This window comes from Haliotis rubra, unplaced genomic scaffold, assembly GCF_003918875.1.
Source record: "Haliotis rubra isolate DU_JTF1 unplaced genomic scaffold, ASM391887v1 Scf530, whole genome shotgun sequence".
NCBI lineage: Eukaryota > Metazoa > Mollusca > Gastropoda > Lepetellida > Haliotidae > Haliotis > Haliotis rubra.
In genome coordinates this window covers 20,635-46,693 of record NW_025767225.1, presented here as the reverse complement: position 1 = coordinate 46,693, position 26,059 = coordinate 20,635, and the positions used below count along the sequence as shown (strand labels likewise).

The 26,059-nt window shown below is 39.6% G+C and overlaps 1 protein-coding gene across 1 annotated transcript; it reads left to right on the top strand.

Moving 5' to 3' along the window:
- Window positions 1-1,495: 1,495 nt before the first annotated feature.
- Window positions 1,496-24,795, top strand: LOC124253050. Its single transcript, XM_046686772.1, has 10 exons — window positions 1,496-1,761; window positions 3,370-3,672; window positions 3,973-4,171; window positions 6,325-6,362; window positions 6,867-6,905; window positions 8,659-8,769; window positions 13,341-13,369; window positions 13,601-13,652; window positions 14,189-14,248; window positions 24,084-24,795. Exons 1-10 carry the CDS (start codon window positions 1,665-1,667, stop codon window positions 24,668-24,670), a joined length of 1,515 nt encoding a protein of 504 aa, XP_046542728.1. The 5' UTR covers window positions 1,496-1,664; the 3' UTR covers window positions 24,671-24,795.
- The last annotated feature ends 1,264 nt before the right edge of the window (window positions 24,796-26,059 follow it).

Sequence of the window (26,059 nt, the reverse complement as noted above, 5' to 3'; positions counted from 1 at the left end):
ATAATAATAATGGCACTTATATTGCGCTATATCCACGCCATCAAGGTATGCTCAAAGCGCATTGCCTCAAACGATGGAAACAGAGGCAGCTTGAGTTCTCCACAGTGGTATGAGTTATGTATGTTTTAGGTATAGTGCTTGAAAAGGTAGGATTTAAGGCTGGATTTAAAAGTTTCAAGAGATGGAATCAACTTCAGTGATTCGGGTAGAAAGTTCCACAGAGTAGCAGCGGCTGAGACAGAAAAGGATCTGGAGCCGAAAGTTTTAAGTTTGGTGACAGGCACCCGAAGGAGCTGTTGTTGACTAGGAGCATAGAGTTCTTGAAGGGAGGTATGAGACAGTCAGATCACTCAGATAGGCAGGTCCAGTACCATGGACAGCTTGGTAAGTGAGTGATAGTATTTTGAAAATGATTCGCTCAGGGAATGCGAAGCCAGTGAAGCGAGTTTAGCACTGGTGTGATGTGTGCCTTTATGTTCGTCCGAGTGACCAATCTGGCAGCATAGGTTTGGATGTGCTGCAGACGTCTGATTTGTTGTTTGGTGATTCCATAGAGCAAACTGTTGCAGTAGTCTAATCGAGAGAATATCAAAGATCTTACGAGGGAGGGAGCTGCGTCTCTCGTCAGCAAATGTCTGATGGCACTGATGTTCCTCGAAAAAAAGGTAATGACTGACGTCGCAGCAGCAGCTCCAAGCATGATCTTCCATGGATAGCGAGGAGTCTAGGTACACACCGAGGTTTGTAACAGATGACTTGAAGGTGACATGTCAGCTGACCAGATAGACAGATGATCCAAAGTACATTTCCTGCAACCTGGATGGAGGTCCAAACAAAATCACCTGCCTTTTGTCTGAATTGAGTTTCAGCTTGTTCTTTCCCATCCATAAACATACCTAGCAATGCACTGTTGCATGTATGTTTTGTTTCAGATTGACTGATGATGGGTGTTGGCTTACAGTTGTTCTGTACTTTATCATTCAATGCATAGAAGTGATGATGTATATGATGTTCTTCAATACACTGACTCAGAGGGGTTGTATAAAGGGTAAAGGAAGACATGTTCTCTGTGTTACGTCACGACAAGTATTACGATGAATATCCGACAGGATATATTCACCTTTTGTTTATAGAACTGTGGAGGATTGAAAAGACGGTTAAATAAACCCTGTGGTAAGAGACTTTTATTTCATTCCTTTGATATTTTTTGTATGGTGGAAACGTGGGCAGAGGAGAGTGACGTATTTACCTTTTAGGGGATAAGAACAGTTTCACCAGGCGGGAGGAAAAAAGACGACTGCTATACGTAATTCTGGTAGACTTTCAGTACTATTGAAGTCAAGATTATCTCCATTTGTGACTGTATTGAACAGTACTGGTTCTGTGAATATCATGTTACTCAACGCCACACATGTGTGTAATCTTTGGACTGGTGTACTTTTCACCCAGTGGATCCACCGATTACGCTCGGGAACCGGTTTTGATAAGCTTGAGGACGATATGAGGAAGTTCCGAACCATGTTTACAGACTGTCTCATCATCATACAGGGGATTTCAACGCCCAAACTGCTCCCCTGCCTGATTATATACTGAACGACGACCCGACACACCTGCCTATAAAGGATGATCTTGGATACATTAGCGACGACAACATTGCCCAGCGCATGTCTCAGGATCATGTGGATCACAAACGTGGTTATGAACTTCTGCAAAGGAATGGAATACGGATATGTAACGGTCGGTTGTTAAATGATCATGATGGTAAGAAAACATGTTTCGCCAATGACGGACAAAGTACCGTTGATTACGTCCTGTGTTCCGATAACGCTCTCTGCTTATTTAGTAGTTTCCAAGTGCGGGATGAAATAGAATCCACACATATGCCTGTATCGTACTCTTTGACAATATTTGAGTCATCAGCATCTGATACCTTGTCACACGTTATAAACCCCAGAGTAAGATACGCCTGGAACAGCGAGCGTGCCAGTGAGTACACAAACTATTGGACCAGCTTTATGGACAACCTTGACAAAGATATATCATATGAAGAGATGCTTAATGCTGTTTCAGATATGCAATGCGGGAGAAAGATTCTAATACTTTTGTTGAGTACCATCCGGGATTCGGGATTCCAATCCACACCCTCAGAGTCAGGCACCTAATCGTCAGCACACAAAGTCAGCCGGCTAACCCGCTCCCCAAAATGAAGTCGGACAACTCGTAGTCTTTGTGTACCCCTCTGATAAGTGTAAATGTTCCCAACAAAAAAATATTAGAATCTGTCCTTTATTAAGAAAGTGTAATCCCAAATATAACATATGTTACAGTGGTAAAGTTTCCCTAACAGGCTGAGTATCAACCGTAAGAATGATTTCCACACAATTGCTGGTTTTCTTGTAACTTGAGATGTAAAGTGAGATGTGTCGCAATCTCCAACTGTCAACTGTCAGAATATGGCAGATAGTCCATAGGATTGTATCACCCTGTAGTACCTTCATACCTTGGGTATGAACAACACTGAGACATACAGGATACTAAACCACCTTCCGTGTAATACCATTTGAAGTTGAAATGAGTTAATGGTTTAGAATCAAACGAGCGAAAGCGAGTGTGATACTCAAATCTTTCACGCTTAGAATAAAAATATAATGGTATTTCACAGAGGAGAGTTTAGTATTCTGGGCCCCTATTCTCGAAAGCGATCCTACCCTAGGATAACTGAACTTTGATCCTAGGGTCTAGGATAGGTGTCCTATATTATTCTCGAAAAGTATCATAGCGCTAGGATATCCTAACTTATGACAGATACTAGGATAGGTTCTGACTTGTCCTAAGTCTATCTTAGTGAAAATCAACGTTGTGTGTGGTATTTGTTTGTTCACCAATTTTGACGTTGTCAAACAAATAACTCGCCTAAATAAACATATATAAACACGTAACAATATGTTTTTTCTGGAAGTATGGTAATTTGAACAAATAGATATTAAAAAATATTAGATGTTTTAAATCTATTCGAGTACGAGTTTACTCTAGTTTTCTGCATACAAAATATGAGTTTTACTTATAGCTATAATTAAATACAATTTCTTCTAGATCTAGTAAGCCCATCAAAAGCTGAATTTCACAGATTTTAAGATTTTTACTTTGGTTTCTTCATTCCCCTATATGCTTTAAAACGGTGTAAGAATCCACACCGAAACGTCGCCATTGTTAAAATAAAGAAGTTGATCATCCATAAAGTCTTGTCATCCCTATACCACCAACTTCTAGAATGCCACTCAAACAAATCATTGAAGTATATGTCTGAAAGGGTATGTTATCTGTGGTATGACAAAACTTGAAATGTGGATCACCTTCAACATATTTCAGATCTGACTGTTCAAGGTGAAGAGGAATGTGAGCCTGGACAATATGGGGATGGTTGTAGTCAAAATTGTTCTCAAAACTGTTATCCTCTTCCAAATGGCATAGTGAAATGTCACAAAGAAACCGGAGAATGCTTCGAAGGATGCAAAGCGGGTGTGTACGGTGACCAGTGTGATGAACCGTGCAGCAAAACTTGCCTAGGAAACATCTGTAATCAGCACAATGGACATTGTACACTGGGCTGTATAGAAAATCACATCGGCGTCTTCTGTGAGATTTACAATGGGATTACCATCGTCCATCAAGGTTAAATAAGTTTAAAACATTAATTCAAACGAAAGGAAGCTGAACATGTAATGTGAACGATGACAAATTTGAAATTCTCTTTCCAATATTACCTTGATACATTAATTTAAAAGCTGTATTATATTTTAATAGATGTACAATGTTCAGAGTGTCATTTGTAGAATGTTACCAAGATGTGTGGAACTGCTTAACCGCTATCGTCCCTTCTGTTTGTTATTCAACGTTGAGGACTTTGTATGTACAAGTTCTCATTAATGTGTTTATATATCATTATGCAGGTAATTACCTCTAGCAGTGCAGGTACTACCTCTAGCAGTGCAGGTACTACCTCTAGCAGTGCAGGTACTACCTCTAGCAGTGCAGGTACTACCTATAGCAGTCACACAACCGTTACCACAGGTGTGGCACCGACAAGCAGTTCCCAGGTCATCATTCCAGTTGTTGTAACAGTACTTGTCCTTATCCTTATCCTTGTGGGCGCAGTGGTTATCTTCATATGGTAAGTTCTAACAAACTCTTTGTTTTGTTCATTTGCTGTTTATCGCCAGTTGACAATATGCCAGTTTTATGATAGTAGCCTGTGATTAATTCACCTTCTGATAGGTAGAGGATACCAAACGCCCTTCCGTGTAATACCATATTTATTATACGAGTTTAATTAAAATTGTATTTCATGTAAGCAATTTTAGTATTCTGTCTATTACTCCCAAACATAAATTGATAGAATCTGCCTACAGTGGGATGGCTTTCAGCAAGGTTCAATACCACTGTGATAGAGGTAATAGAAGTGTGACGTCATTACTATGATGTGATACGTCTAGCGGTATTACATTAGTGTAATATTGCCGTAGAAATAGTACATCACGTTATCTTCCACTGGCGAGTAATAATAATTGACAGTCAACCAGACAATCCATATCATGGACATCGATCCACACAACAGGCACAGAGTGACAGCATCAGCCATATTAACCAACCGATCCTATTAATCGGGACAAAATACAGACTTGAACTGAAAATCCCGCTTCATTTAACAATCATTGTGATGTGCCTCTCTGGTCAAGGATAAGAGTGACCTGTGTGCCTTGATGGGAGTATCCTTTGGCTGTTATCGTCAGGTTCAGGGTCACCACTTGTGACAGTTGATATGAAAATGAATTAGTAATTGGGAAATATCCAGAACACTCGGTTTTCATTAAACATGATTTATGAAGAAGGAAATACACAATGTGGAGTAACCTCCGATAGATCAGTGCGACAGTGAATAAACCGTGACCACAATAAACTAAACACATCATGAGTGAAACATGTTGAAACCCAGGTCATCGCCACAGTCTCTGTCCTTTTCGGCTCTGCCCTTACTGTATTTATCGTAAAAAGATCAATGAATTCATGAAATCTCAAAGAATAGCTTGGCTTCGTATTGCTTGCCTATCTTTTAACATCATACTCAGAAGAATTCCAGCTATATGACAGTGGCCTGAAATAATCGTCCTTTATTCATTGAAATGACAAATCTGTGTCGAGCTACGTCATATGAAAATAACTCAATAATATGGACCAGACAATCCAGTGTTCAACATCGTGAACATAGATCTACACAGTTGGGATACGATGACATGTGTCAAGGCAATTCAGCGAGCCTGACCACCCGATCCCGCCATTGGATACTGGAGACCAACCTAGCACGGATCTCCATGGGTCTACAAAATCAGAAGTGGGCTATATTATTGTAAATGTTTTATACCAGAACGATGCATCATTTGTTTGCCACAGTACGTGTACTGTGGTTTCTTCCAAAAGTTGGGGGCGGTGGGGTAGCCCAGTGGTTAAAGCGTTGGCTCGTCACGCCGAAGACCTGGGTTCGATTCCCCACATGGGCACAATGTGTTAAGCCCATTTCTGGTGTCCCCGCCGTGATATTGCTGGAATATTGCTAAAAGCGGCGTAAAACTAAACTCAGTCAGACAGTCAGTCCAAAAGTTGACCACTTGAAGCCACATGCTTATCCATGTGTCTTAATACGTTTGTACCTTTCTTTAGTAAAGGTGACAAATATTATCTGAAAAAGTCGATCGATCGTCCATAATGATGAAAAGTATTTTTATATATTATTCTTACAAGAAAGGCATATGCTGCAATATGAATGTACATATACTATTGTGTTCCACAAACAACTGACCATAAAATCCCCAATTCGTCCAAGCAATGACACTTCATCAACAGCTGATTTGCTATGACAGACCTTTTGGTTCGGAATAGATCATCATGGCTGTTCGAACAGCCGGACACGTTTCTAAGTTTAATGCCTTACATGTAAAAAAGGAGAGTTAGACAGTATTTTATTAAAGATTATTTTGGTACACATGCAAAAATGTTATGCGGTTCAGTCTCAACATCGGACACCAAACATGATTCAAGTAACATGGTTTTAAGAGGATGGCAAGCTACCCTGTTACAAATAATGCAGTCGAAGCTGATGCAGTAATGCAATTTACCCGTTTTCAATGCTGAACTAGTTCACAGAACCCCATGCATGTCAGTCATCTTGAGGCTCATGGGTGTTGGTGAAGGAGCGTCCTTGAGGTGTTTACATTTACCAATATTAATCTCATGGATAACTGTTGCTCTTGTTTTTCGTTTCTATTTTAGGCGCAGAAAGAAGGAGAAGAAGAAGAAGAAAAATTTAAGTAGGTAAATATATTCTGTACTCATTTCACAGAGTTGACAGTTCCAATAAGTACTTCAAGTATACAGTGGACAATCCTGTGAATCTGTCATCGCGGTGTGTCTGTACGTCTCCCAATAGAAATCTGTTGGATTTCCATGCTAGATTCGGTGACATATTATTATCATAACATGCCACTGAAACTGATCATTTCATCAGGTTCGGCGACTTACTGAGTTGCCTTCTTTGGTATATTTATGTGTGTTTGGTATGTTCTTGTATCACCGGCCTATTGTGTGTTATGTGTTGCCTGACTTTCGATACAAAACCCACACATTTGCTTTAACAGATGCATACATACCCACTAAACATCATAGCCCGGAAATCCTGTCCTTGACAATAAATATTGAAAAGCCCCAATTTTGTGGTTGCATTTAGATCGGTTTATACTTCAGAGCAGTCATGACACATCAACATAGAATCGATAAACGGAATCAATATATCTCATTTTCCTTCTGGTCTTCAGATGGAGATGATGCCGAAGCTTGGCAGAGTTGTCTCGGAGGTATGATACACGGTGACACTTTGACAAATACAGTACAACCAGAAATTATTGAGAATTTAAAGATTGTATTTTTTCTTTTTCCTCATTACTCGCGTCTTAAATGTGAATATTAGCAGGACATAACTCCAGATTCAAAGACACGTGAACAGTTAGTATTTTGTCAAGTCACCATGGGGCAGCAATGCAGGCTTCAATGCGGCGGGGCATACTACTGATCAAAGAAGTTAGAAAGTCGTGGTCCTTGCTTGTCCCAATATCGGACCATCTCTTCTTTCATTTCAGCAATATTTGTCAGATGTTTCTTATTGACACTTTCCTTCATAAGTCCCCAAACATTTTGTATTAAATTTAGGTCAGGGCTATAGCTTGGCCAATGTAATAATGTCATATTTTGGGTCTGAAACCAGGCCTGTGAATGCTTAGAACGATGTTTTGGGTCGTTGTCCTGCTGGAAAATCCAAAACTTTCCATAGATCACGTGAGCAGATGGAAGTAAATGTACCTCCAGAATATCTGTGTACCGCTCACTGTTCATATTCCCTTCAAATACACAGAGGGCGTTGCCCTAACACAGATATACCACCCACACGTTAAATTTCGGACTGTACTTTGGGGCGCTGATACAAAGGTTTTCAGTTTGTTTGGTCCAGAATTTCAGTGTATTAGGAAACAGACACACGGAACTTTCATCTGAGAAAAACACATTGTCCCAATTAAAATTTCTATGCTGTAAGCACCAGTTCAACCTTCGCTCCTTTTGTTCAGGGTTTCATGATTGGTGATAGAATTCCTCGACTTTTCTGCCAACCCATTGCATGCAGCTCAGTTATAATTGTCTCCTTACAGACAGACACACTTCCTCTATCAATCATATCCAGCCTTAAGTTTTCTAAACTCCTTCGTTTGTTTTAGAAACAAGAATACCAAGCCGCCTCCTGTCACCGACACTCACTTTTCTGGGCCTACCTGCGCCTTCCTGGTGCTCAATGCCATATCCATTTGCAATATTTTTCAAAACTCAATAAACAGTGGACAAAGGGATGCCTGTTCTATTTGAAATCATTTTAGCTGATCTGATGTCCTTGTTATAATGCTCTAAAACCAACTTCCTCCTCTCTAAATCATCCATACTGAGGATCACTGAAAATGTCGTCTGCTAGCAAGTAAACAAAGGGGATAACTCTTCACAAACTAATGAAAAGGGATTAACGGAGTTGTCTCTCTTGAATAAAACCAATCACTTGATAGGTGGTCAAGGTTGTTTATACTGGAAATCGAATTAAACATATTCCTATTATTCTCAATAATTTCTGGTCATACTATGTAATTATCTCCTTGCAAAGCTGCTCCATCCAGGTTACAACCATCGACTGTAGTGTAGCAGCAGCAGCATCCGACATTGCACATAAAACACCGTCCCTCACCATCACTAAAGCCGGAAATACTTGACCATTTAACGTGGACCGTCCTGATTCTCTGCTAGAAGTTAACTGTGTAATAATAAAATTTCACTGCCCAGGTAGTAGGGACGTTTTGTGGCCTTCTTTCATAACGGATGCCTTTGTACATCAATATCTGTGGACTGCATGTGAGAATGGTGTGAAGCAATGATGTTCTATATTATACATAACGGCTATCCCCTATATCCATGATTACACTTTAAACCTCTTTTGAAACATATTCACCACAATCACATCCAAGGTCAAAGTCAAAGTTTCCCTTACAACACTATACGTTCGCTATCCTATTTAAGACAAAACACGATACGTTCAAAAATCGACGATTACAGCTCCAGATGTGTTTGTTCATCGACCGTCACAAGATAGCTGGAATATTGCCGGAGCTAAACCAGGTGGAATATGGGGTGTGGACATATTTTACTAACGCTTCTTGTAGATTCTTGGCACTGCAACTGTAGGAGAGTTTGAAAAGTAAAATATTTGGTGCGCAAGCCAAAGAGAACACAACAATTTGTGAAGTAATCTTCTAACTATTCCCATCACACACTTGCTTACAGCAAGCTTTAGTTGATAGCTGAAATTAGCTGTGATAGTGCTAATAACACACATCCCTTCACATTTAACATGGACATAAAAGTTATATACTATCAAATTATGTGATGTATTTGACATAAATAGCCAATGCATCCACTCTATTGCTGAATACTGATTATACAGATAGACAGACAGACAGACAGGTTTATTCTCTGTCTGTCTGTCTGTCTGATTATACCTTGACACCGACACTGGTGTATCAATATCACTGCTCTTTACGTCTTCCACAAAATATGCAAAATTAACAGTTCTAGCAAATTATATTGAACAATTCGCACCAAACACCGCTCAGACATGAACGATAATTACTTCGCTCATATGAAAACTAAGAAATTCACATGAATGTTTACCTTGCACATCGCAGTGCACGAAAACTGAGAACAGTGTGTAAAACCAACACTACAACCGCATTAATTTACATTTAATGTTCACAACTTGTTGTTACTTTACCATATTACACTTATGTCTTGATATAAAATTAATAATATATACCTGACGAGTGATGTCTTTACACAAATTTGCTCATAGGCGAGTGATACTCGGTGGACCATGACGTTTGTCTCGGCTACATGAAAACTCCGCGCTCTGCATAGCGGGGAGACATCATTATATAGTTTTGCAAGGGAGAAGTCAAAGCTATAATAAACCATTAAAGTTCAAACTTCTGGTTCAAATAAGATTATCATTAACTATATAATAAGTATTTGAATTAAATTCTCAACAGCCTTTTGTAGTTATATGATGTGCCACGTACATATAAAAATCACTAAACAATTTGGATTGAGTGAATTCGGTTTTACAACGATTTTAGCAATATTTCAGCACTATCACATTAGAAAAAAAGATGAGTTATGCTTGTATCAAGTATTCAGAACATCGCCAATGTACATGTATATCAGGAGGTTCAGGTGTTTCAAACTGGCGCTGAGACTGCTGTGACTCCATTGAGTAATGTTGTTCTGATACTGTATACATTTCCTATTGAATTTTAATAAGACTATATTAAATTCTCAACAACATTATATACTCTTAAAAAAGTAGGGGAACTTCATTTCTAATTTACGGCTGAAACAAATGGGAGATGTACCGGAGTCAATCAATGTTGATATGATAATAATGAATGGCCCATAGTTTTTCTAGAGTAATCGCTCTTGAAGATGATAGGTGTATCATGTGAAATTTGCATGTGTACGATTTTCATTTTGTCAACAAAACTCAGAAAGAAACACTAACTGCGTGCTGCAAGATGATTATAATTAGGTCAACAGTGAGTTATCGATCTTCTGGAAAAGCGTCAGCCACCAAACGTCGTGAGTGAGTGAGTATTGTTTTATGTCGCTTTTAGCAATAATTTAGCAATATCACGGCAGGGCATACAAGAAGTAGGATTAACACATTAAATCCAGTAATGGTAACGCTGTTGCTTGTGCCACTGTCATTGGATCCCGAACAATAGATTCTAGATTACCAGATAACAGCTTATTTGCACGGCAAAGACAACCCCCTATTACCAGATCTTAAATATATTTATAAACACCCCCAGCCTACTACGAAATGTTCCTCCTTTTGTTACCCAGCCATGTTGGAGATGGAGATTTGGCTGCTGAAGCATCACTCGTTAAATATGTGGCACCACTTCTCTTCCCATACTCCGGCTTTATACCTGCGATTAGATCTTACATCTGTGATCTAATGATGAATAAGTGGGACGCCCAAGTAGGTATACATAAATTCAATCAAACAAAACCATCTATACTTACTTGGGTTGTCAGTCATTTGAAGAGGTCGTTATGTGACGATTTCGCATTGGTCATACAAGACATGCTCATGAATATCTAGTATTTAAATGCGAGGGTCCTCCGGTTTGTACCCCCTGTGATGATAGCAGCACGGTCAGGCATGCCTGCCCGATTGTATTGATTATTTTCATCACAAGGAATAACTATTTCATGGTTTCAACATTCAAGGATCTTTTTAATATTCATTCAAATTTAATCATTGCCTTTTCATAAGAAATAGAGTTATTAGATAAATTTTGATTAATGCTGCTTAATTAGATAAATGTTTTATAATTAGTAGTTTAAGTTATCAGCTCAGATTGTAAAGAGCACTCTCAACAAAGGGGGTAAAGGTATTGTAAACTTATTGCCCTCCTGATTAGAGGTTACATAAATTTATAAAATCAGATTTATCAAACAGATAAAAACAGAAGTAGTGCCCTTTGCTATCTGCGGGGTTTTGGCATTGGTAAAATATCCATGGAAACGATTTTTACTTTGTCTCAAATAGGTGGGGATCAGATTTGGTTTGCGGACAACTCCAAAACCATGTCTTAACCAAGGGTTGAATTGGTGCCTTTTGCTATTCAGGAATTTTAAGAAAATGTTGTTTTTTTATGTTTCCGTGACAACAGGTTTGACTTTGACCCTGTTAATACTGGTGTGTTTCACTGGACCACATCTTTTTAAGTTCATTCATGAAACTCTGTAGACACAAACACCAGGTTTGCCATGAAGATAGCAAAGGTGCTGTAAGTCCCCATGGTCAGTTGCTTGTGATCTCTATCACGTTTTTATATATTGTATTGTTCATAAAATTTGTTTAAGTTTACAGATACATGCTAGTTTTAATTCTCTATCTGAGATAATATACAGTGATACCTGTCTAAACCGGCACCCCATAGGACCGAAATAAAATGCCGGTTTAGACAGGGTGCCGGATGTAGTTATTTTACTGTCCCTCGTCAACAGTTTTTTTAATAATTTGATTGCATTTATTATGAGTTGAAAATTGTTCAAGTCATATTGCCGATGTGATTATAAATCGTAACTCACTCACTCACTCACTCACTATTACGTATTGTGTGATTTTTACCCTGGTCGAAGTGGTGTGTTTGTCAGCACCATCTTGAAAGTGTACGTGTTTCATGGATCTATGCAAAAAAACAAAACCCTAGGTGTCAACTGCCGCCTTTAGCTATTAGGGACTTTTCAGATTTGTACTTTTTCTCTGACTGATATTGATCTGTACCTGACATAGAAGTACAAAGTTACGGATTCTAATTCCATTCCATGTTATTGTTTTGACTCCTGTATACGGATGAACAGATTAGACAGTAAATTTCTCATCAATAATAAGGGTTAATACATATTATTACGGTACAGAAATTACTGAGATAAAAAGGCTTGTGAGTATCCATTAAACCAGCAAACTGGAATCCCACGGTCTTCCGCCGTAAGCAAACCAAAGGGAAGTAACTCTAATTTACTCCTAACAGGTAAAATTACATAGCCTAAGTTTAGATGTGAGTTCCAATCCAATCTTCAAACATTTGAGTCCCATAATAACTAAAAGTTAAATAATGTGACACAATTAACCAAATTACATGCTCATAATATCGAACACATTGCAAATTAGATGACATGATTGGTTCTATAATTTAGGGTGTATGAGCATTGGGAACATATTATTTCATGCACTAACGTACATTGGCGTTATAGTAGCGTTTGAACCATTCAATAATGGTGAAAACCATTAGCCTACATCCCTTTTAACTTTAAAACTTCCAATTTTATATTTTTATGTTTTCAATGGTGAATTTGTGTATGCACCCATCACTTTTTCACTTTCAAGCCAGATTACCCTCAGATAAAGCCATAAGCTTTACAATTTTATATCAATAAAATAATTTTGAAACATATTTTGGGGCTATTACTGTAGAATTTTGTTCGACAAATTAAGGGGGCATATAAGTAGGTAGACGTGGTGCTTAACGCATACATCCAAATTTTACCTCTGACCATGGTTCTGAATTTTCTGAACATGCATTAACTGACTTTGTAAAATACAATGTTCTCCTAAACATTCTGAACTAATGAATCTGAGGTTCACGTTGGGTTTCCACTATTAATATCACCTGAATCTGTTTAAGAGGTACAAAACCAAGCTCAAAGGTTTTCATGGCGACCGATGCGCAGCAGTTCCGGCTCAAATGGAACTTAATGCTCTTAAACTATCTCTAATGAACATTTGGCTCTGTTATCTACATGTAGATGGTAATGTGTCTTCTGGTCACGTCAAAGAAACATTAAACGTGTTACTGTAACCCTGCCTGATGTTCAGCATTATGGGTGTAAGGTGTCCGAGTTTGGTATCCATTTTGATGAGTGGGCATAGCCTGACAATGATAACCAGCCATACCTGGGCTTATATGTAGCCACCTACATGGAATATTAACATAATACATTATTACATTATCAGCCATAGCTGTTGCTTTGATAATGAACAGATTTTGTGAATCATGGCAAATTCTACTGCTAATATTTCCGTACAGAGTAGTATATATATTGTATGTATATATCATTTAATCTTTTCGTTTTAGGTTCTCCTCGAGATGGTCAGGATACACAGGTACCCGTAACACATTCGATTATCAGGATCTTGGCCAGCAACCAACCTGGGCACGTTTCTGTCTTTAACAAATAGCACACGCATCCATCTCGATATAATTGAGTTTCTTTTATGTGATTACGCATTCGGAACGTGTTTGTAAATATATACAATTTGGAACGTTCATTGTTTGAAAACATGTCCATGAAATGCAGAAACGTGCATTTAACGAAATCTGTATGTGTATTGTAGGATCTCTCCCGCATGGAAGCTACGTTGATGAAAAAAATACAAGAGATGCAAGGTACGTCGTATTGTTGGAAGGTTGAATAAAAGCGAGAAAGCCTTTTCCATGTCCATGAGAAATAGCTGCCAAAAGTAAAGTCTATTTATTGACATATCACGTGTTTATGAATTACAAAGTGATGCCAGGTGTTTGCCATAAATCAGGGAAAAGTCCCACCCTTCATAAACAGATCAAATTACAAGTCAACTGTTCTCCTGAAAAAATATCCGCAAATGTATGTTACACGTCGAAATAAGAATCAGATGTGTTGAAAGCTATTAACATGGTCCAAAACACAAACACTTGCACTGTGATTAGCGGCCTCCATAAAAGGCCATCCGACAGGACCTCATTTGAAAAAAGTATATAGCTACAATTTGTAATAGTTGAAAAAACCGTGATGAAACTGATGATGGAATCTATGAGTACTGGGCCATTAAGCTGAATGTAGTTTGCCAGAAATAGGCTTTGAGGTTTGAATATAGTATATAGATAAATACTTTTAACTGCTATTAAGCAGCATTGATTCTCCCACGTTCCTCGGTTTGCTTCAGGCATGGTGATGTCATCGCGGAGGCCTGGTGATCCTCAACCCTCGGACAGCAGTGTATTCTGTGAGTACAAGCTGTGATCAGGAACAGTTGTTCAATAATATTTGTGTGTCTGGAGCAAATTATTCAGACAGAGCATTGTAATTGGTTAATGGAGCTTCTAATCATAATACGCATCCGTATTCTTAGTTATGAATTTGATTTAGCCATGGATATTTACATAAATGTGTATGCGATGCTGCTCACAACAATATATATACTTTCAACACATTCACATATTGGTTGCTTGTAGGTGGATTACATCTTTAGCTTAGGAATCTTCACAGAAACAAACACCACAAAGACACAAAGTAGTGCACTATGTAGCCAGTACATGCTGTGACGAGTGTCCGGCAGATATATATTAATGACGTGAAATTAGCACAAGTATACATTGATGCAGTGGGTCAGCCGTCCCCACCTAACAATCTCAGATACTAAATAGGGGAGGCAAAAGTAATGTAACCATGAGTTGGTTAAAGATTTATGTGGTGGATATTAAGAAATATATTGATGGTAATGTGAAAATACAAAACTAAATCTTGACATCAAGTGGTAACAACTGTGATAGTGTCATTAAAATGTTTGCAATTACTGAGATTTTCATTGTTAAATATTAACAGTACCTTGACCTCGCTTATGACACTTCGAAGCCTACTGTGGCATGTTTCCCGATTTTCCGCTTACAGTATTTTTCTGCGTTTTTTAAGTCAGTTCCTAATTAAGGAGGGATGCTTGAAATAAGATGCGACTTATATCAATGCAAAGGTATTACACGATAACGCTATGAGGGTACAGGCGAGCTGATAACAGAATCAGTAAATGCCCAATACTTTATTCAATATACGTTCATACACAAGATGGGGCGGTAGGGTAACGTAGAGGTTAAAGCGTTCGTTCGTCACGCCGAAGACCCGGGTTCGATTCCCCACATGGGTACAATATGTGAAGCCCATGTGCACAGGTCAGTGACCTTGCACAACGTGGCGTAATGTCCCTATGCATAAAACCGGACTCACGAGACCAAGCAGGGAGACCATACAGGAGACCAGTCAGGAGACCAGTCAGTGACGAGGCGAGGAAAAGGGCCCAGATCATCCACCGAAGCGGACGGACTGTGCGGCTAGTCGGGGCGTCGGTCAACGCCGTCGCCTCACCAACGACTACGTCGACGATGAATAATCGCCGTCCGACTTCTGAATGTGTGTAAGTGACAGAGCGGGTCTCCACATCGGGAACATTGGCCCACTCTGTCCCGATGTGCGTTCTGTTACGTGATTTCCATCTTATGTACCATTTCGACCATTATTCCCAAACCATAATAAACATGGCTGCTGCTGTCTTCATCTATACCTTGTCTTCCGCCTCTTGAACTACCGTCCGAGAGTACCACAACGAACGCTCTTGGACAGATGGTGGAGAAATATCCGGGTAGCGTGAGTTTGCTGTGACTCACGCACGATTCCCTACCCAAACTCGCAGCAAAGCAACCGGTAGTTCAGAGATGGTGATAGACAAGAGCAGCGTCAACGCCGGCCGCCATCTTGGCGGAAGAACGGAGAAGACAACAGACAGCTCATCCGACCCGACGATCAACGAGACAGCAGCCCATAGCCAGCAAACTTCACAAAATCATCGACAACAACCAAACCCAGCAAAGTCCATATAATTGTGAGTAAAACCATCAACGCCACCCTTCAAGATCATGTCAACAAGCCTCAAGATTCTTCTGCAAGTGCTTCACATTATGTGTGTGTGACAATGTATGTGAACGTTTTTGAACTCTCTCAACGTTTTTGTGTTTATACGTTTTCTCTCGGCATTCTTGTTCATGCCAGGTATGTGGAATCCTCTCCAGTCATTGTTTCACGTGCGTTTATATTTGTCGTATTTTTCATCTATTGAGTATATATTGCAATCTGTATGTGATGTTATGAGACGTACATCTTTATTAGATTAAGTTTTTGAAATCGGTTAGGCTCTTACTCTACTACATATACTACGCCCTACGCATATACGCATTTAATGCAGATCAACGCTATCTGCGGGTTCCGAGTCGTCCCATTCAAATCAGACTCCCGGTTTCAAGGATTTTTCTAATAATTTGTTCCTCTATAACGATTGTTATAGACAATAGCTTATTACGAGTTATGCAAAACCATATTTACTCTTTGTGAAAAACGGCTAAATCTTTTCATGTGGTAATAGTAGTCGTAGAAGTATAATAAGTTATGGCTTGCCAAGCTTATTTAGTGGAGACTGATTATCCAGTCTATATCCTACTTCTTCGTTTTGCAAACGTGTTTTTGTGCTTATTTATGATACCGGTGAAAGTTTAGCCCTTGTGCATAATACTTTTATGGTCTCTGGCACACAATATACAATTCGCTAAAATATCTTCGAGCCAATTTCACTTGAATTAATTTTTCATTAACTTTCGGTTAGACTTTTGAAGTTGGTTAGGTTTCGTTTTTTTTCTCATGCCAATTCTACTTTTATTGCAGATCACATCTACATCTGCTAGCCTTGCCGAGTCTAGGCTCACCAATATAAGACTCCCAATTTCAAAGATCTTACTGTTGTCATGAAAATATTACATTCATATGCAAACGACGACGTATTACGCACATTATGTTTTTGTGTGTACTTATCAGTCAGGTATTCCGACTGTGTGGAAACGACCAATATTATGTTTGTTTTGTACGAGCTGGACAGCCGCTCACCTGTATTTTTGTACGAGCTGGAATCTCCGCTCACTTGTGTTTTGTGTATACACCTGACCAATGTTGACAATTCGATTTATGTATTACCTTGACGTTCCTGTATAACTAATCTAATGCCATTACGATCATTTGACTTATGATCAATGCCTGTACCAAATATTTGTCAACCCGTCAATGTCCCATGTATTTTACTGTATACTTGTACATCCAATATTGTCACTATTTTCCGAAAAAACGCATTTGAAGACAAAAGCTCCACGACGTTCAGGGGTGTTGTCATAGAGTAAACCATTTCAATAAGTTTCTGTAAAACTTCATATATTCAAACAACATAATTGTTTCCATATATATCCAAAGTGCACCGAAATTCTATCCCCTTTGTCTGTTTAATGTATTCAGCAATCATTCGGTGTAGCCCTTTTATCATAAACCCCCCTCAGGGCAGGACCCTTAATTCTCAATGCCATCAGTAAATGTCAATTAACATCTCCCCACGTCGGCGGATCTTATGTATGTACATGTGCACAGGTCAGTGACCTTGCACAACGTGGCGTAATGTCCCTATGCATAAAACCGGACTCACATGGTCAAGCAGGGAGACCAGTCAGGAGACCAGTCAGGAGACCAGTCAGTGACGAGGCGAGGAAACTGGCCCAGATCATCCACCGAAGCGGACGGACTGTGCGGCTAGTCGGGGCGTCGGCCAAGGCCGTCGCCTCACCAACGACTACGTCGACGATGAAGAATCGCCGTCCGACTTCTGAATGTGTGTAAGTGACAGAGCGGGTCTCCACATCGGGAACATTGGCCACTCGGTCCCGATGTGCGTTCTGTCACGTGATTTCCATCTTATGTACCATTTCGACCATTATTCCCCAACCATAATAAACATGGCTGCTGCTGTCTTCAACTATACTGCTGACTTCCGTCTCTTGTCCACCATCCTGAACTGCCATCCGAGAGTGGCCCCAACGAACGCTCTTGGACAATTGTGCAGAATTTTCAACTGCAAGTGATGCCCATTATGATGCCACAAATCTGAAAGATCTGTTTTCCCGCGTGAGCGGGCATCTCATTGTTAACTACCTGAGGGATGTTGATCTGTATCATAAATTGTAATTATGTTATGTAAATAACGAATTGCTTGCTTTTGAATTTGGTGCTATGACATTTTCTGTTTTAAAATATTAATGCAGTGAATATAAACCCATTTGGACTTTGCACTTAAACTTTGTACATCGGCATTTTTCCAGCCATGTAGTGACGAGCTCAAGTCTGAATTAGTATGCATTCAGCCGGAGAGTAACAGTGTACTGGATACTGATACAGACTACAGAAGTATCTTACTTGTTGTGACTTCACAAGTTCAGTTGCGACAGCATGAGAGAAAGAGCGTTATGGATATAAATAAACGCTATAGAAATACAGAGTACAGGGGCGTTATGTCAACATTTCAATTTGGCTGCTGTTCATATTTAAATGGAAATGGTGTCTACCCACAGTGCATAAAAAATGTGCATCACGACTCGTCAGATACCTCTATCACGACTCGTCAGGTACCTCTATCACGACTCGTCAGATACCTCTATCACGACTCGTCAGATACCTCTATCACGACTCGTCAGGTACCTCTATCACGACTCGTCAGATACCTCTATCACGACTCGTCAGATACCTCTATCACGACTCGTCAGGTACCTCTAACGGTAGGAATTCATCATCATGATAAAGAGCATACCAATGTCATTTTTTCAGTCAAATGGCACAAGAGTTGTGTTTACCGACAGTTAAATGTGAATCACGACAAGTCAGCTACATGTATCGGTGTGTAATGCCGATTAATAGTATAACAATATCATTTTGGGCACAGACCTCAGTGAAAATGTTCTTTTTAATCACAAGACAATTGTCTCAATAGACTACATAGGAATTACTAAGGTGGGCTTTCTCGATGTTACATCATGTTATGACTACCAAAACCATAGCTTCTCCCGGCAACAGCTGGTGATGTCAAATGGGCAAATAGAATTACCTCCATTAACAATATCCTACTCACAACCAAAACATATGTTCAAACATTTTTGTTCACCTGGTGATTGTTTACATATGTTGATTAAATTGTTGCCATTCGATAGATAAGCAACGGAAAATTAAACTGAAATTATGTGATTGTAGGTAAGATGGTTCATCACAAATGTGCAGAATTTGACTTGAATCATACGAAAATTATATTCATGAAAATTATTTATGCTACACTAAATTAACATGTAAGTGTATGGAAGTTACGTCCAGTGTCCGGAATATAACTGACACGGGTCTGAATAAGCGAGTGAGCGCCAAACTCAACGCGAGTGTCATGCTTCAAATAAAGCCACGTCACAATGACGTCATAGCTGGCCCCTTGGTGTGACTAGTGTCGCCAAGGCTTGATCATAGTAAACCATGTCAGTCAGTTTGAACATTCGCCCGAGTTTCAAATAAATAATAGCACTGATGGAAGCAAACACTGGGTGAACGTCACGTTGATCATGCGTATGCAGCATTTTCATTATTTGAAAATACGACAGTAATATGACAAGTGTATAAAGTCCAAGCCATTTCAGCCTCACGAACCCCTTCTGCCAGACTCGAACCCAGACACTCTAATTCCCACCAGTGAGTCATTTTGGAGATTGCAGGAACAGACTTCCATCTGAATGGGTGGAAAGAAATACCATACACATAAATCTACATATTATATTGTTATTTTCAGCACCTGTCTCGGAAACACAGATAGAGTGGGTGGGAGGCGAGAGACGCTGTTGGCATCCAACCAGGACGATAGTGGTGGGTAGTGTTACGTTTTTTATGTATATGATGTTATCTATGGTGAATTTGTTAGGAATGATTTTCTTAGTTGACCCAATGTACTTTTTAAATAACCTCTCATCAATAAATAAAATGACAATTTTATATTTTTAAAATCATTTTAAACTGAACAAAGACACAGCGACTTACTGGAATGGCGTATTATAACCACCCAAGAACCATCACTCAAGCTATATACCTGCATCATAAATAATAATTCTGAACATATGTTTAGCAACAGTACTGGTGCACTGGTGTAGTTGTTTCAGGTCAATCTCCTGCACGTCTCTGACGAGAACCACTTTGTGTTGAAGCATTTTACATGACATATTCTGTGTTGAAGTATTATACATGACATATTCTGTGTTGAAGGATTCTACATGACATATTCTGTGTTGTAGTATTCTACATGACATATTCTGTGTTGAAGTATTCTACATGACATATTCTGTGTTGAAGCATTCTACATGACATATCCCTGTGTTAAAGTATTCTACATGACATATTCTGTGTTGTAGTATTCTACATGACAAAGTCTGTGTTGAAGTATTCTACATGACATATTCTGTGTTGTAGTATTCTACATGACATATTCTTTGTTGTGGTATTCTGCATGACATATTCTGTGTTGAATTATACTACATGACATATTATGTGTTGAAGTATTCTACATGACATGTTCCGGTGTTGAAGTATTCTACATGACATATCTGGTGTTGAAGTATTCTGCATGACATATTCTGTGTTGAGAGTATCTCTACATGACATGTTCTGTGTTGAAGTATTCTACATGACATATTCTGTGTTGGAGTATTCTACATGACATATTCTGTGTTGAAGTATTCTACATGACATATTCTGTGTTGGAAGTATTCTGCACCGGACATATTCGGTGTTGAAGTATCTCTACATGACATGTTATGTGTTGAAGCATTCTGCATGATATATTCTGTGTTGTAGTATTCTACATGACATGTTCTGTGTTGTAGTATTCTACATAACATGTTATGTGTTGAAGTATTCTACATGACATATTCTGTGTTGAAGTATTCTACATGACATATTCTGTGTTGAAGTACTCTACATGACATATTCTGTGTTGAAGTATTCTACATGACATGTTTTGTGTTGAAGTATTCTACATGACATATTCGGTGTTGAAGTATTCTACATGACATATTCTGTGTTGAAGCATTCTACATGACATATTCTGTGTTGAAGTATTCTACATGACATATTCTGTGTTGAAGTATTCTACATGACATGTTCTGTGTTGAAGTATTCTACATGACATGTTCGGTGTTGAAGTATTCTACATGACATATTCTGGTGTTGAAGTATTCTACATGACATGTTCTGTGTTGAAGTATTCTACATGACATATTCTGTATTCTACATGACATATTCTGTGTTGAAGTATGCTACATGACATATTCTGTGTTGAAGTACTCTACATGACATATTCTGTGTTGAAGTATTCTACATGACATATCTGGTGTTGAAGCATTCTACATGACATATTCGGTGTTGAAGTATTCTACATGACATATTCTGTGTTGAAGTATTCTACATGACATGTTCTGTGTTGAAGTGATTCTCTACATGACATGTTCTGTGTTGAAGTATTCTACATGACATATCTGGTGTTGAAGTATTCTACATGACATATTCGGTGTTGAAGTATTCTACATGACATGTTCTGTGTTGAAGTATTCTACATGACATATTCTGTGTTGGAGTATTCTACATGACATGTTCTGTGTTGAAGTATTCTACATGACATATTCTGTGTTGAAGTATTCTACCTGACATATTCGGTGTTGAAGTATTCTACATGACATGTTATGTGTTGAAGTATTCTGCATGATATATTCTGTGTTGTAGTATTCTACATGACATGTTCTGTGTTGTAGTATTCTACATGACATATTATGTGTTGAAGTATTCTACATGACATATTCTTTGTTGAAGTATTCTACATGACATATTCTGTGTTGAAGTACTCTACATGACATATTCTGTGTTGAAGTATTCTACATGACATGTTTTGTGTTGAAGTATTCTACATGACATATTCTGTGTTGAAGTATTCTACATGACATATTCTGTGTTGAAGTACTCTACATGACATATTCTGTGTTGAAGTATTCTACATGACAATATTGATGAATCTCCACTGGCTCCCCAGTACAAGCTAGAATCGAGTTCAAAGTGTTATCCCTGACCTACAGCTGTTACCATGATGTTGCACCAGGATATCTGAAAAGAACTTCTCCAGAAATATACTTCATGCAAAACCTGGAGATCCAATGATCAACTTTTATTTACCATCCCCAGGACCAATCTCAAATCCTTCGGCCAGAGATCATTCTCATTCTGTGCTCCTTCTCTGAACTGTCTCCCTTTGATATCAAAACCTCCCCATCTTTAGCTGTCTTCAAGTCCAAACTTAAAACCCATCTCTTCTCCAAGTTCTACCCTTTGATACCTGCGCTTTGAGCAACCGCAACGGATGGAAAATAGCGCAATATAAATGCACTTATTATTATTATTATTCGGTGTTGAAGTATTCTACATGACATATTCGGTGTTGAAGCATTCTACATGACATATTCTGTGTTGCAGCCTCGAGCGAGGGGATAGCACTGATACCTGGTCTTCACAGGAGTCTGATGTACACGGTAGGTGGAGGAATATTGTGGACCAGATGTGCTAGTCGCATTGTGTATACAATAATACTATACATGATATATTGTCAGCTCATCAGATGTGTAAGAAAGCTTTTTCTGTTTCAAAAACAAACCCTTGAGTCATCTAGTGGAGAGATTTATCGTTTGTGAAATTATCACTTCATATAGAATATATTCTTTACAATGAGGTTAGTTGATATACATCTTCAGTCCTTTGTAATCTAACATCAGCGGGGATACACCTTATCAGCACAATACCCTTTGTATATAATGTCAGAATACATTCAATGCATATAATGTCAGAATACATTCAATGTATATAATGTCAGAATACATTCAATGTATATATTGTCAGAATATATTCAATGTATATAAGTTCAGAATACATACAATGTATATAATGTCTGAATACATTCCATTTATATAACGTCTGAATACATTCCATTTATATAACGTCAGAATGCATTCAATGTATATAATGGCAGAATACATTCAATGTATATAATATCAGAATACATTCCATGTATATAATGTCAGAATACATTCAATGTATATAATGTCAGAATACATTCAATGTATATAATGTCAGAATACATTCAATGTATATAATGTCAGAATACATTCAATGTATATAATGTCAGAATACATTTAATAGTTGCATCAGTGACCACACTTATAGACTAATGACCTAGTGTTTATTCTAACCCTCCTGTTTGTCTCCACAGCCACGAGCGGAGAGGGGACACACCGATGTCTGGGGACCCCTCAAGACCTGACACACGAGGTGGGTGGAGACAATGTCACGTGTGTTGTAGTGGGCAGACCACTCTCCACAAACACACGAAACTGTGCTAGAACTGTTAGATGACATTCTATTCATGTAAATGACTAATGTGTGAAAAACATCAACTAGTCCTTGTGATTCCCTGTACCCCCGCCATGTTGCTGTCAGTTCTTGTGATTCCCTGTACACCCGCCATGTTGCTGTCAGTTCTTGTGATCCCCTGTACACCCGCCATGTTGTTGTCAGTTCTTGTGATCCCCTGTACACCCACCATGTTGTTGTCAGTTCTTCTGATTCCCTGTACACCCGCCAATGGTTCTGTCAGTTCTTGTGGTCCCCAGTTCTTGTACACCCGCCATGTTGCTGTCAGTTCTTGTGGTACCCCCATGTACACCCACCATGTTGTTGTCAGTTCTTGTGATTCCCTGTACACCCGCCATGTTGTTGTCAGTTCTTGTGATTCCCTGTACACCCGCAATGTTGTTGTCAGTTCTTGTGATCCCCTGTACACCCGCCATGTTGCTGTCAGTTCTTGTGATTCCCTGTACACCCGCCATGTTGCTGTCAGTTCTTGTGATCCCCTGTACACCCGCCATGTTGTTGTCAGTTCTTGTGATCCCCTGTACACCCGCCATGTTGCTGTCAGTTCTTATGACCCCCTGTACACCCGCCATGTTGCTGTCCCCTGTAGCCATGTTGCTGTCAGTTGTATAGATGGTGTTACTAGTGTTTTGTATCATCAGTGTTAGACATGAACAATGTAGCTGTAAGATGAAGATGTCCGACCTGTGTACAGAGTTAACTTTGTGTTACAGCGACACCGACACCCGCACGGAGAGACGCCCGGACAGGCCAAGACCTCCATTCCGCCTGCAGTGAGGGGAACCTGGCGGAGGTGAAGCGGATCCTGGACACAGGTCGGGCTGACGTCAACTGTAGAAGTGTGGGCGGGATGACACCGGTGATGTGGGCAGCACTGAGGGGACACAGGGATGTGGTGGAGCTCCTTGTGAGTCGAGGTGCTGATGTGTCACTGGTGGACGATGACGGTAACAACATCCTTCACTGGGCCTGTGAGGGAGGAGACAGGAAGACAGTGGAGTTTGTCCTGTCTCTGGACGGGGTGGACATCAACAGTAGAGGATGGAAGAGCATTACACCGGTGATGGAGGCAGCATGGTGGGGACACAGGGATGTGTTGGCGATCCTAGTGATTCGAGGTGCTGATGTGTCACTGGTGGACGATATGGGTAACAACATCCTTCATTGGGCCTGTATGGGAGGAGACAGGAAGACAGTGGAGTTTGTCCTGTCTCTGGACGGGATGGACATCAACAGTAGAGGATGGAAGAGATTACACCGGTGCTGTGGGCAGCACGGTGGGGACACAGGGATGTGGTGAAGTTCCTTGTGAGTCGAGGGGCTGATGTGTCACTGGTGACTAATGGTGGTGACAACATCCTTCACTGGGCCTGTGAGGGGAGGAGAGAGCAAGACAGTGGAGTTTGTCCTGTCTCTCGGGACGCGGGTGGACATCAACGTCAGGAACAACGACGGGAAGACAGCGGCCGACATGGCGAGAGACAGGCGACATCATCAACTGTCGGATCTCCTGGTAACACATGGTACACAGTGAAGTGAATGTAGTGTTGATGTAGACAGTGATGGAGGACAGGTTGTTACTGACACTGACGTTGTGTGTGACGTTCACGTCGTCGCGTTGTTTATAATTCAGTATGAAGGTGAGAATATTTGTTGTGTTTGAGGAGAAATAAAACTTGTTGAGAACATTTTCAGACATTTTGTTGTTTATGGAACTTTACGTGATCAGGTAAGGATATTGTTGCCTGTAAATATTGATGATATATCGTTGGTATATGAACCCTGCATCTCTTCATGTAGTTCTGTTTTAATTATGTGTCATAATTTTCTCATTAATCGTGAAACAGACAACAAACTGTTTGTTTACATCTCGCTGCACTCTGTGACCTCAGACTGAGCCAAGGTTCGCCAGTTGACGTGGCGCCAAATGTACAGTGACGTCACACTGCTGATGACTTCATAGTATTACGACCACAGCCACCGCCCTTCACCTCTGCGAGGTTGTTGTGACGTTACACTCTAGATCTAATTAATAGCACACGGAGCCACATCCGATAGAAAAGTGCAGCAATGTTGGAGCGGTGTTGAGTATTACGAATAAGTGACTACCCAAAAATCAAAAAATTATTTCAATAACTTTCTCTTAACGTGCCGATTGAAACAGCTATTGTCATGTGTAGAAAGATAAATGAATTAACATATATAGCTACTACATTCTGATATGAAATAAGGGCAGACAATCTGGTGTCTCAATTCTCACATTTGATAGTATCTTCAAATGTAAGGAAGTTACTGTAAAACTGCACCATGCTTGTTTTATGTACATTTTGCAATGTCGGAGAACGAGGACATTGGTATGTTCATTAGTAGAGCGGTTGAGCAGCGCTACGTGTACATGTACGCCTACGTGTAGCTTACACGTACACGTGACCGTGAGTAAATCTTACGCACGGGTACATGTGCTGGTATATGTAAATCGGCTTTGATTGGTCACATTTTCCGACTCTAAACAAGTCTGTAACACGCTTAAAATCGTGTGAATTTAGTTAGTAATGGCGGCAAATCTTTGGCTGCCATGGAAGATAACGATGATATTTTGCTGCTTTCTGCTTTGAAAGAAGATAATACTTTGTCCGACAGATATATTAAATTACATGAACTCAGTGACGATCAGTGCCGTAAGTGCTTC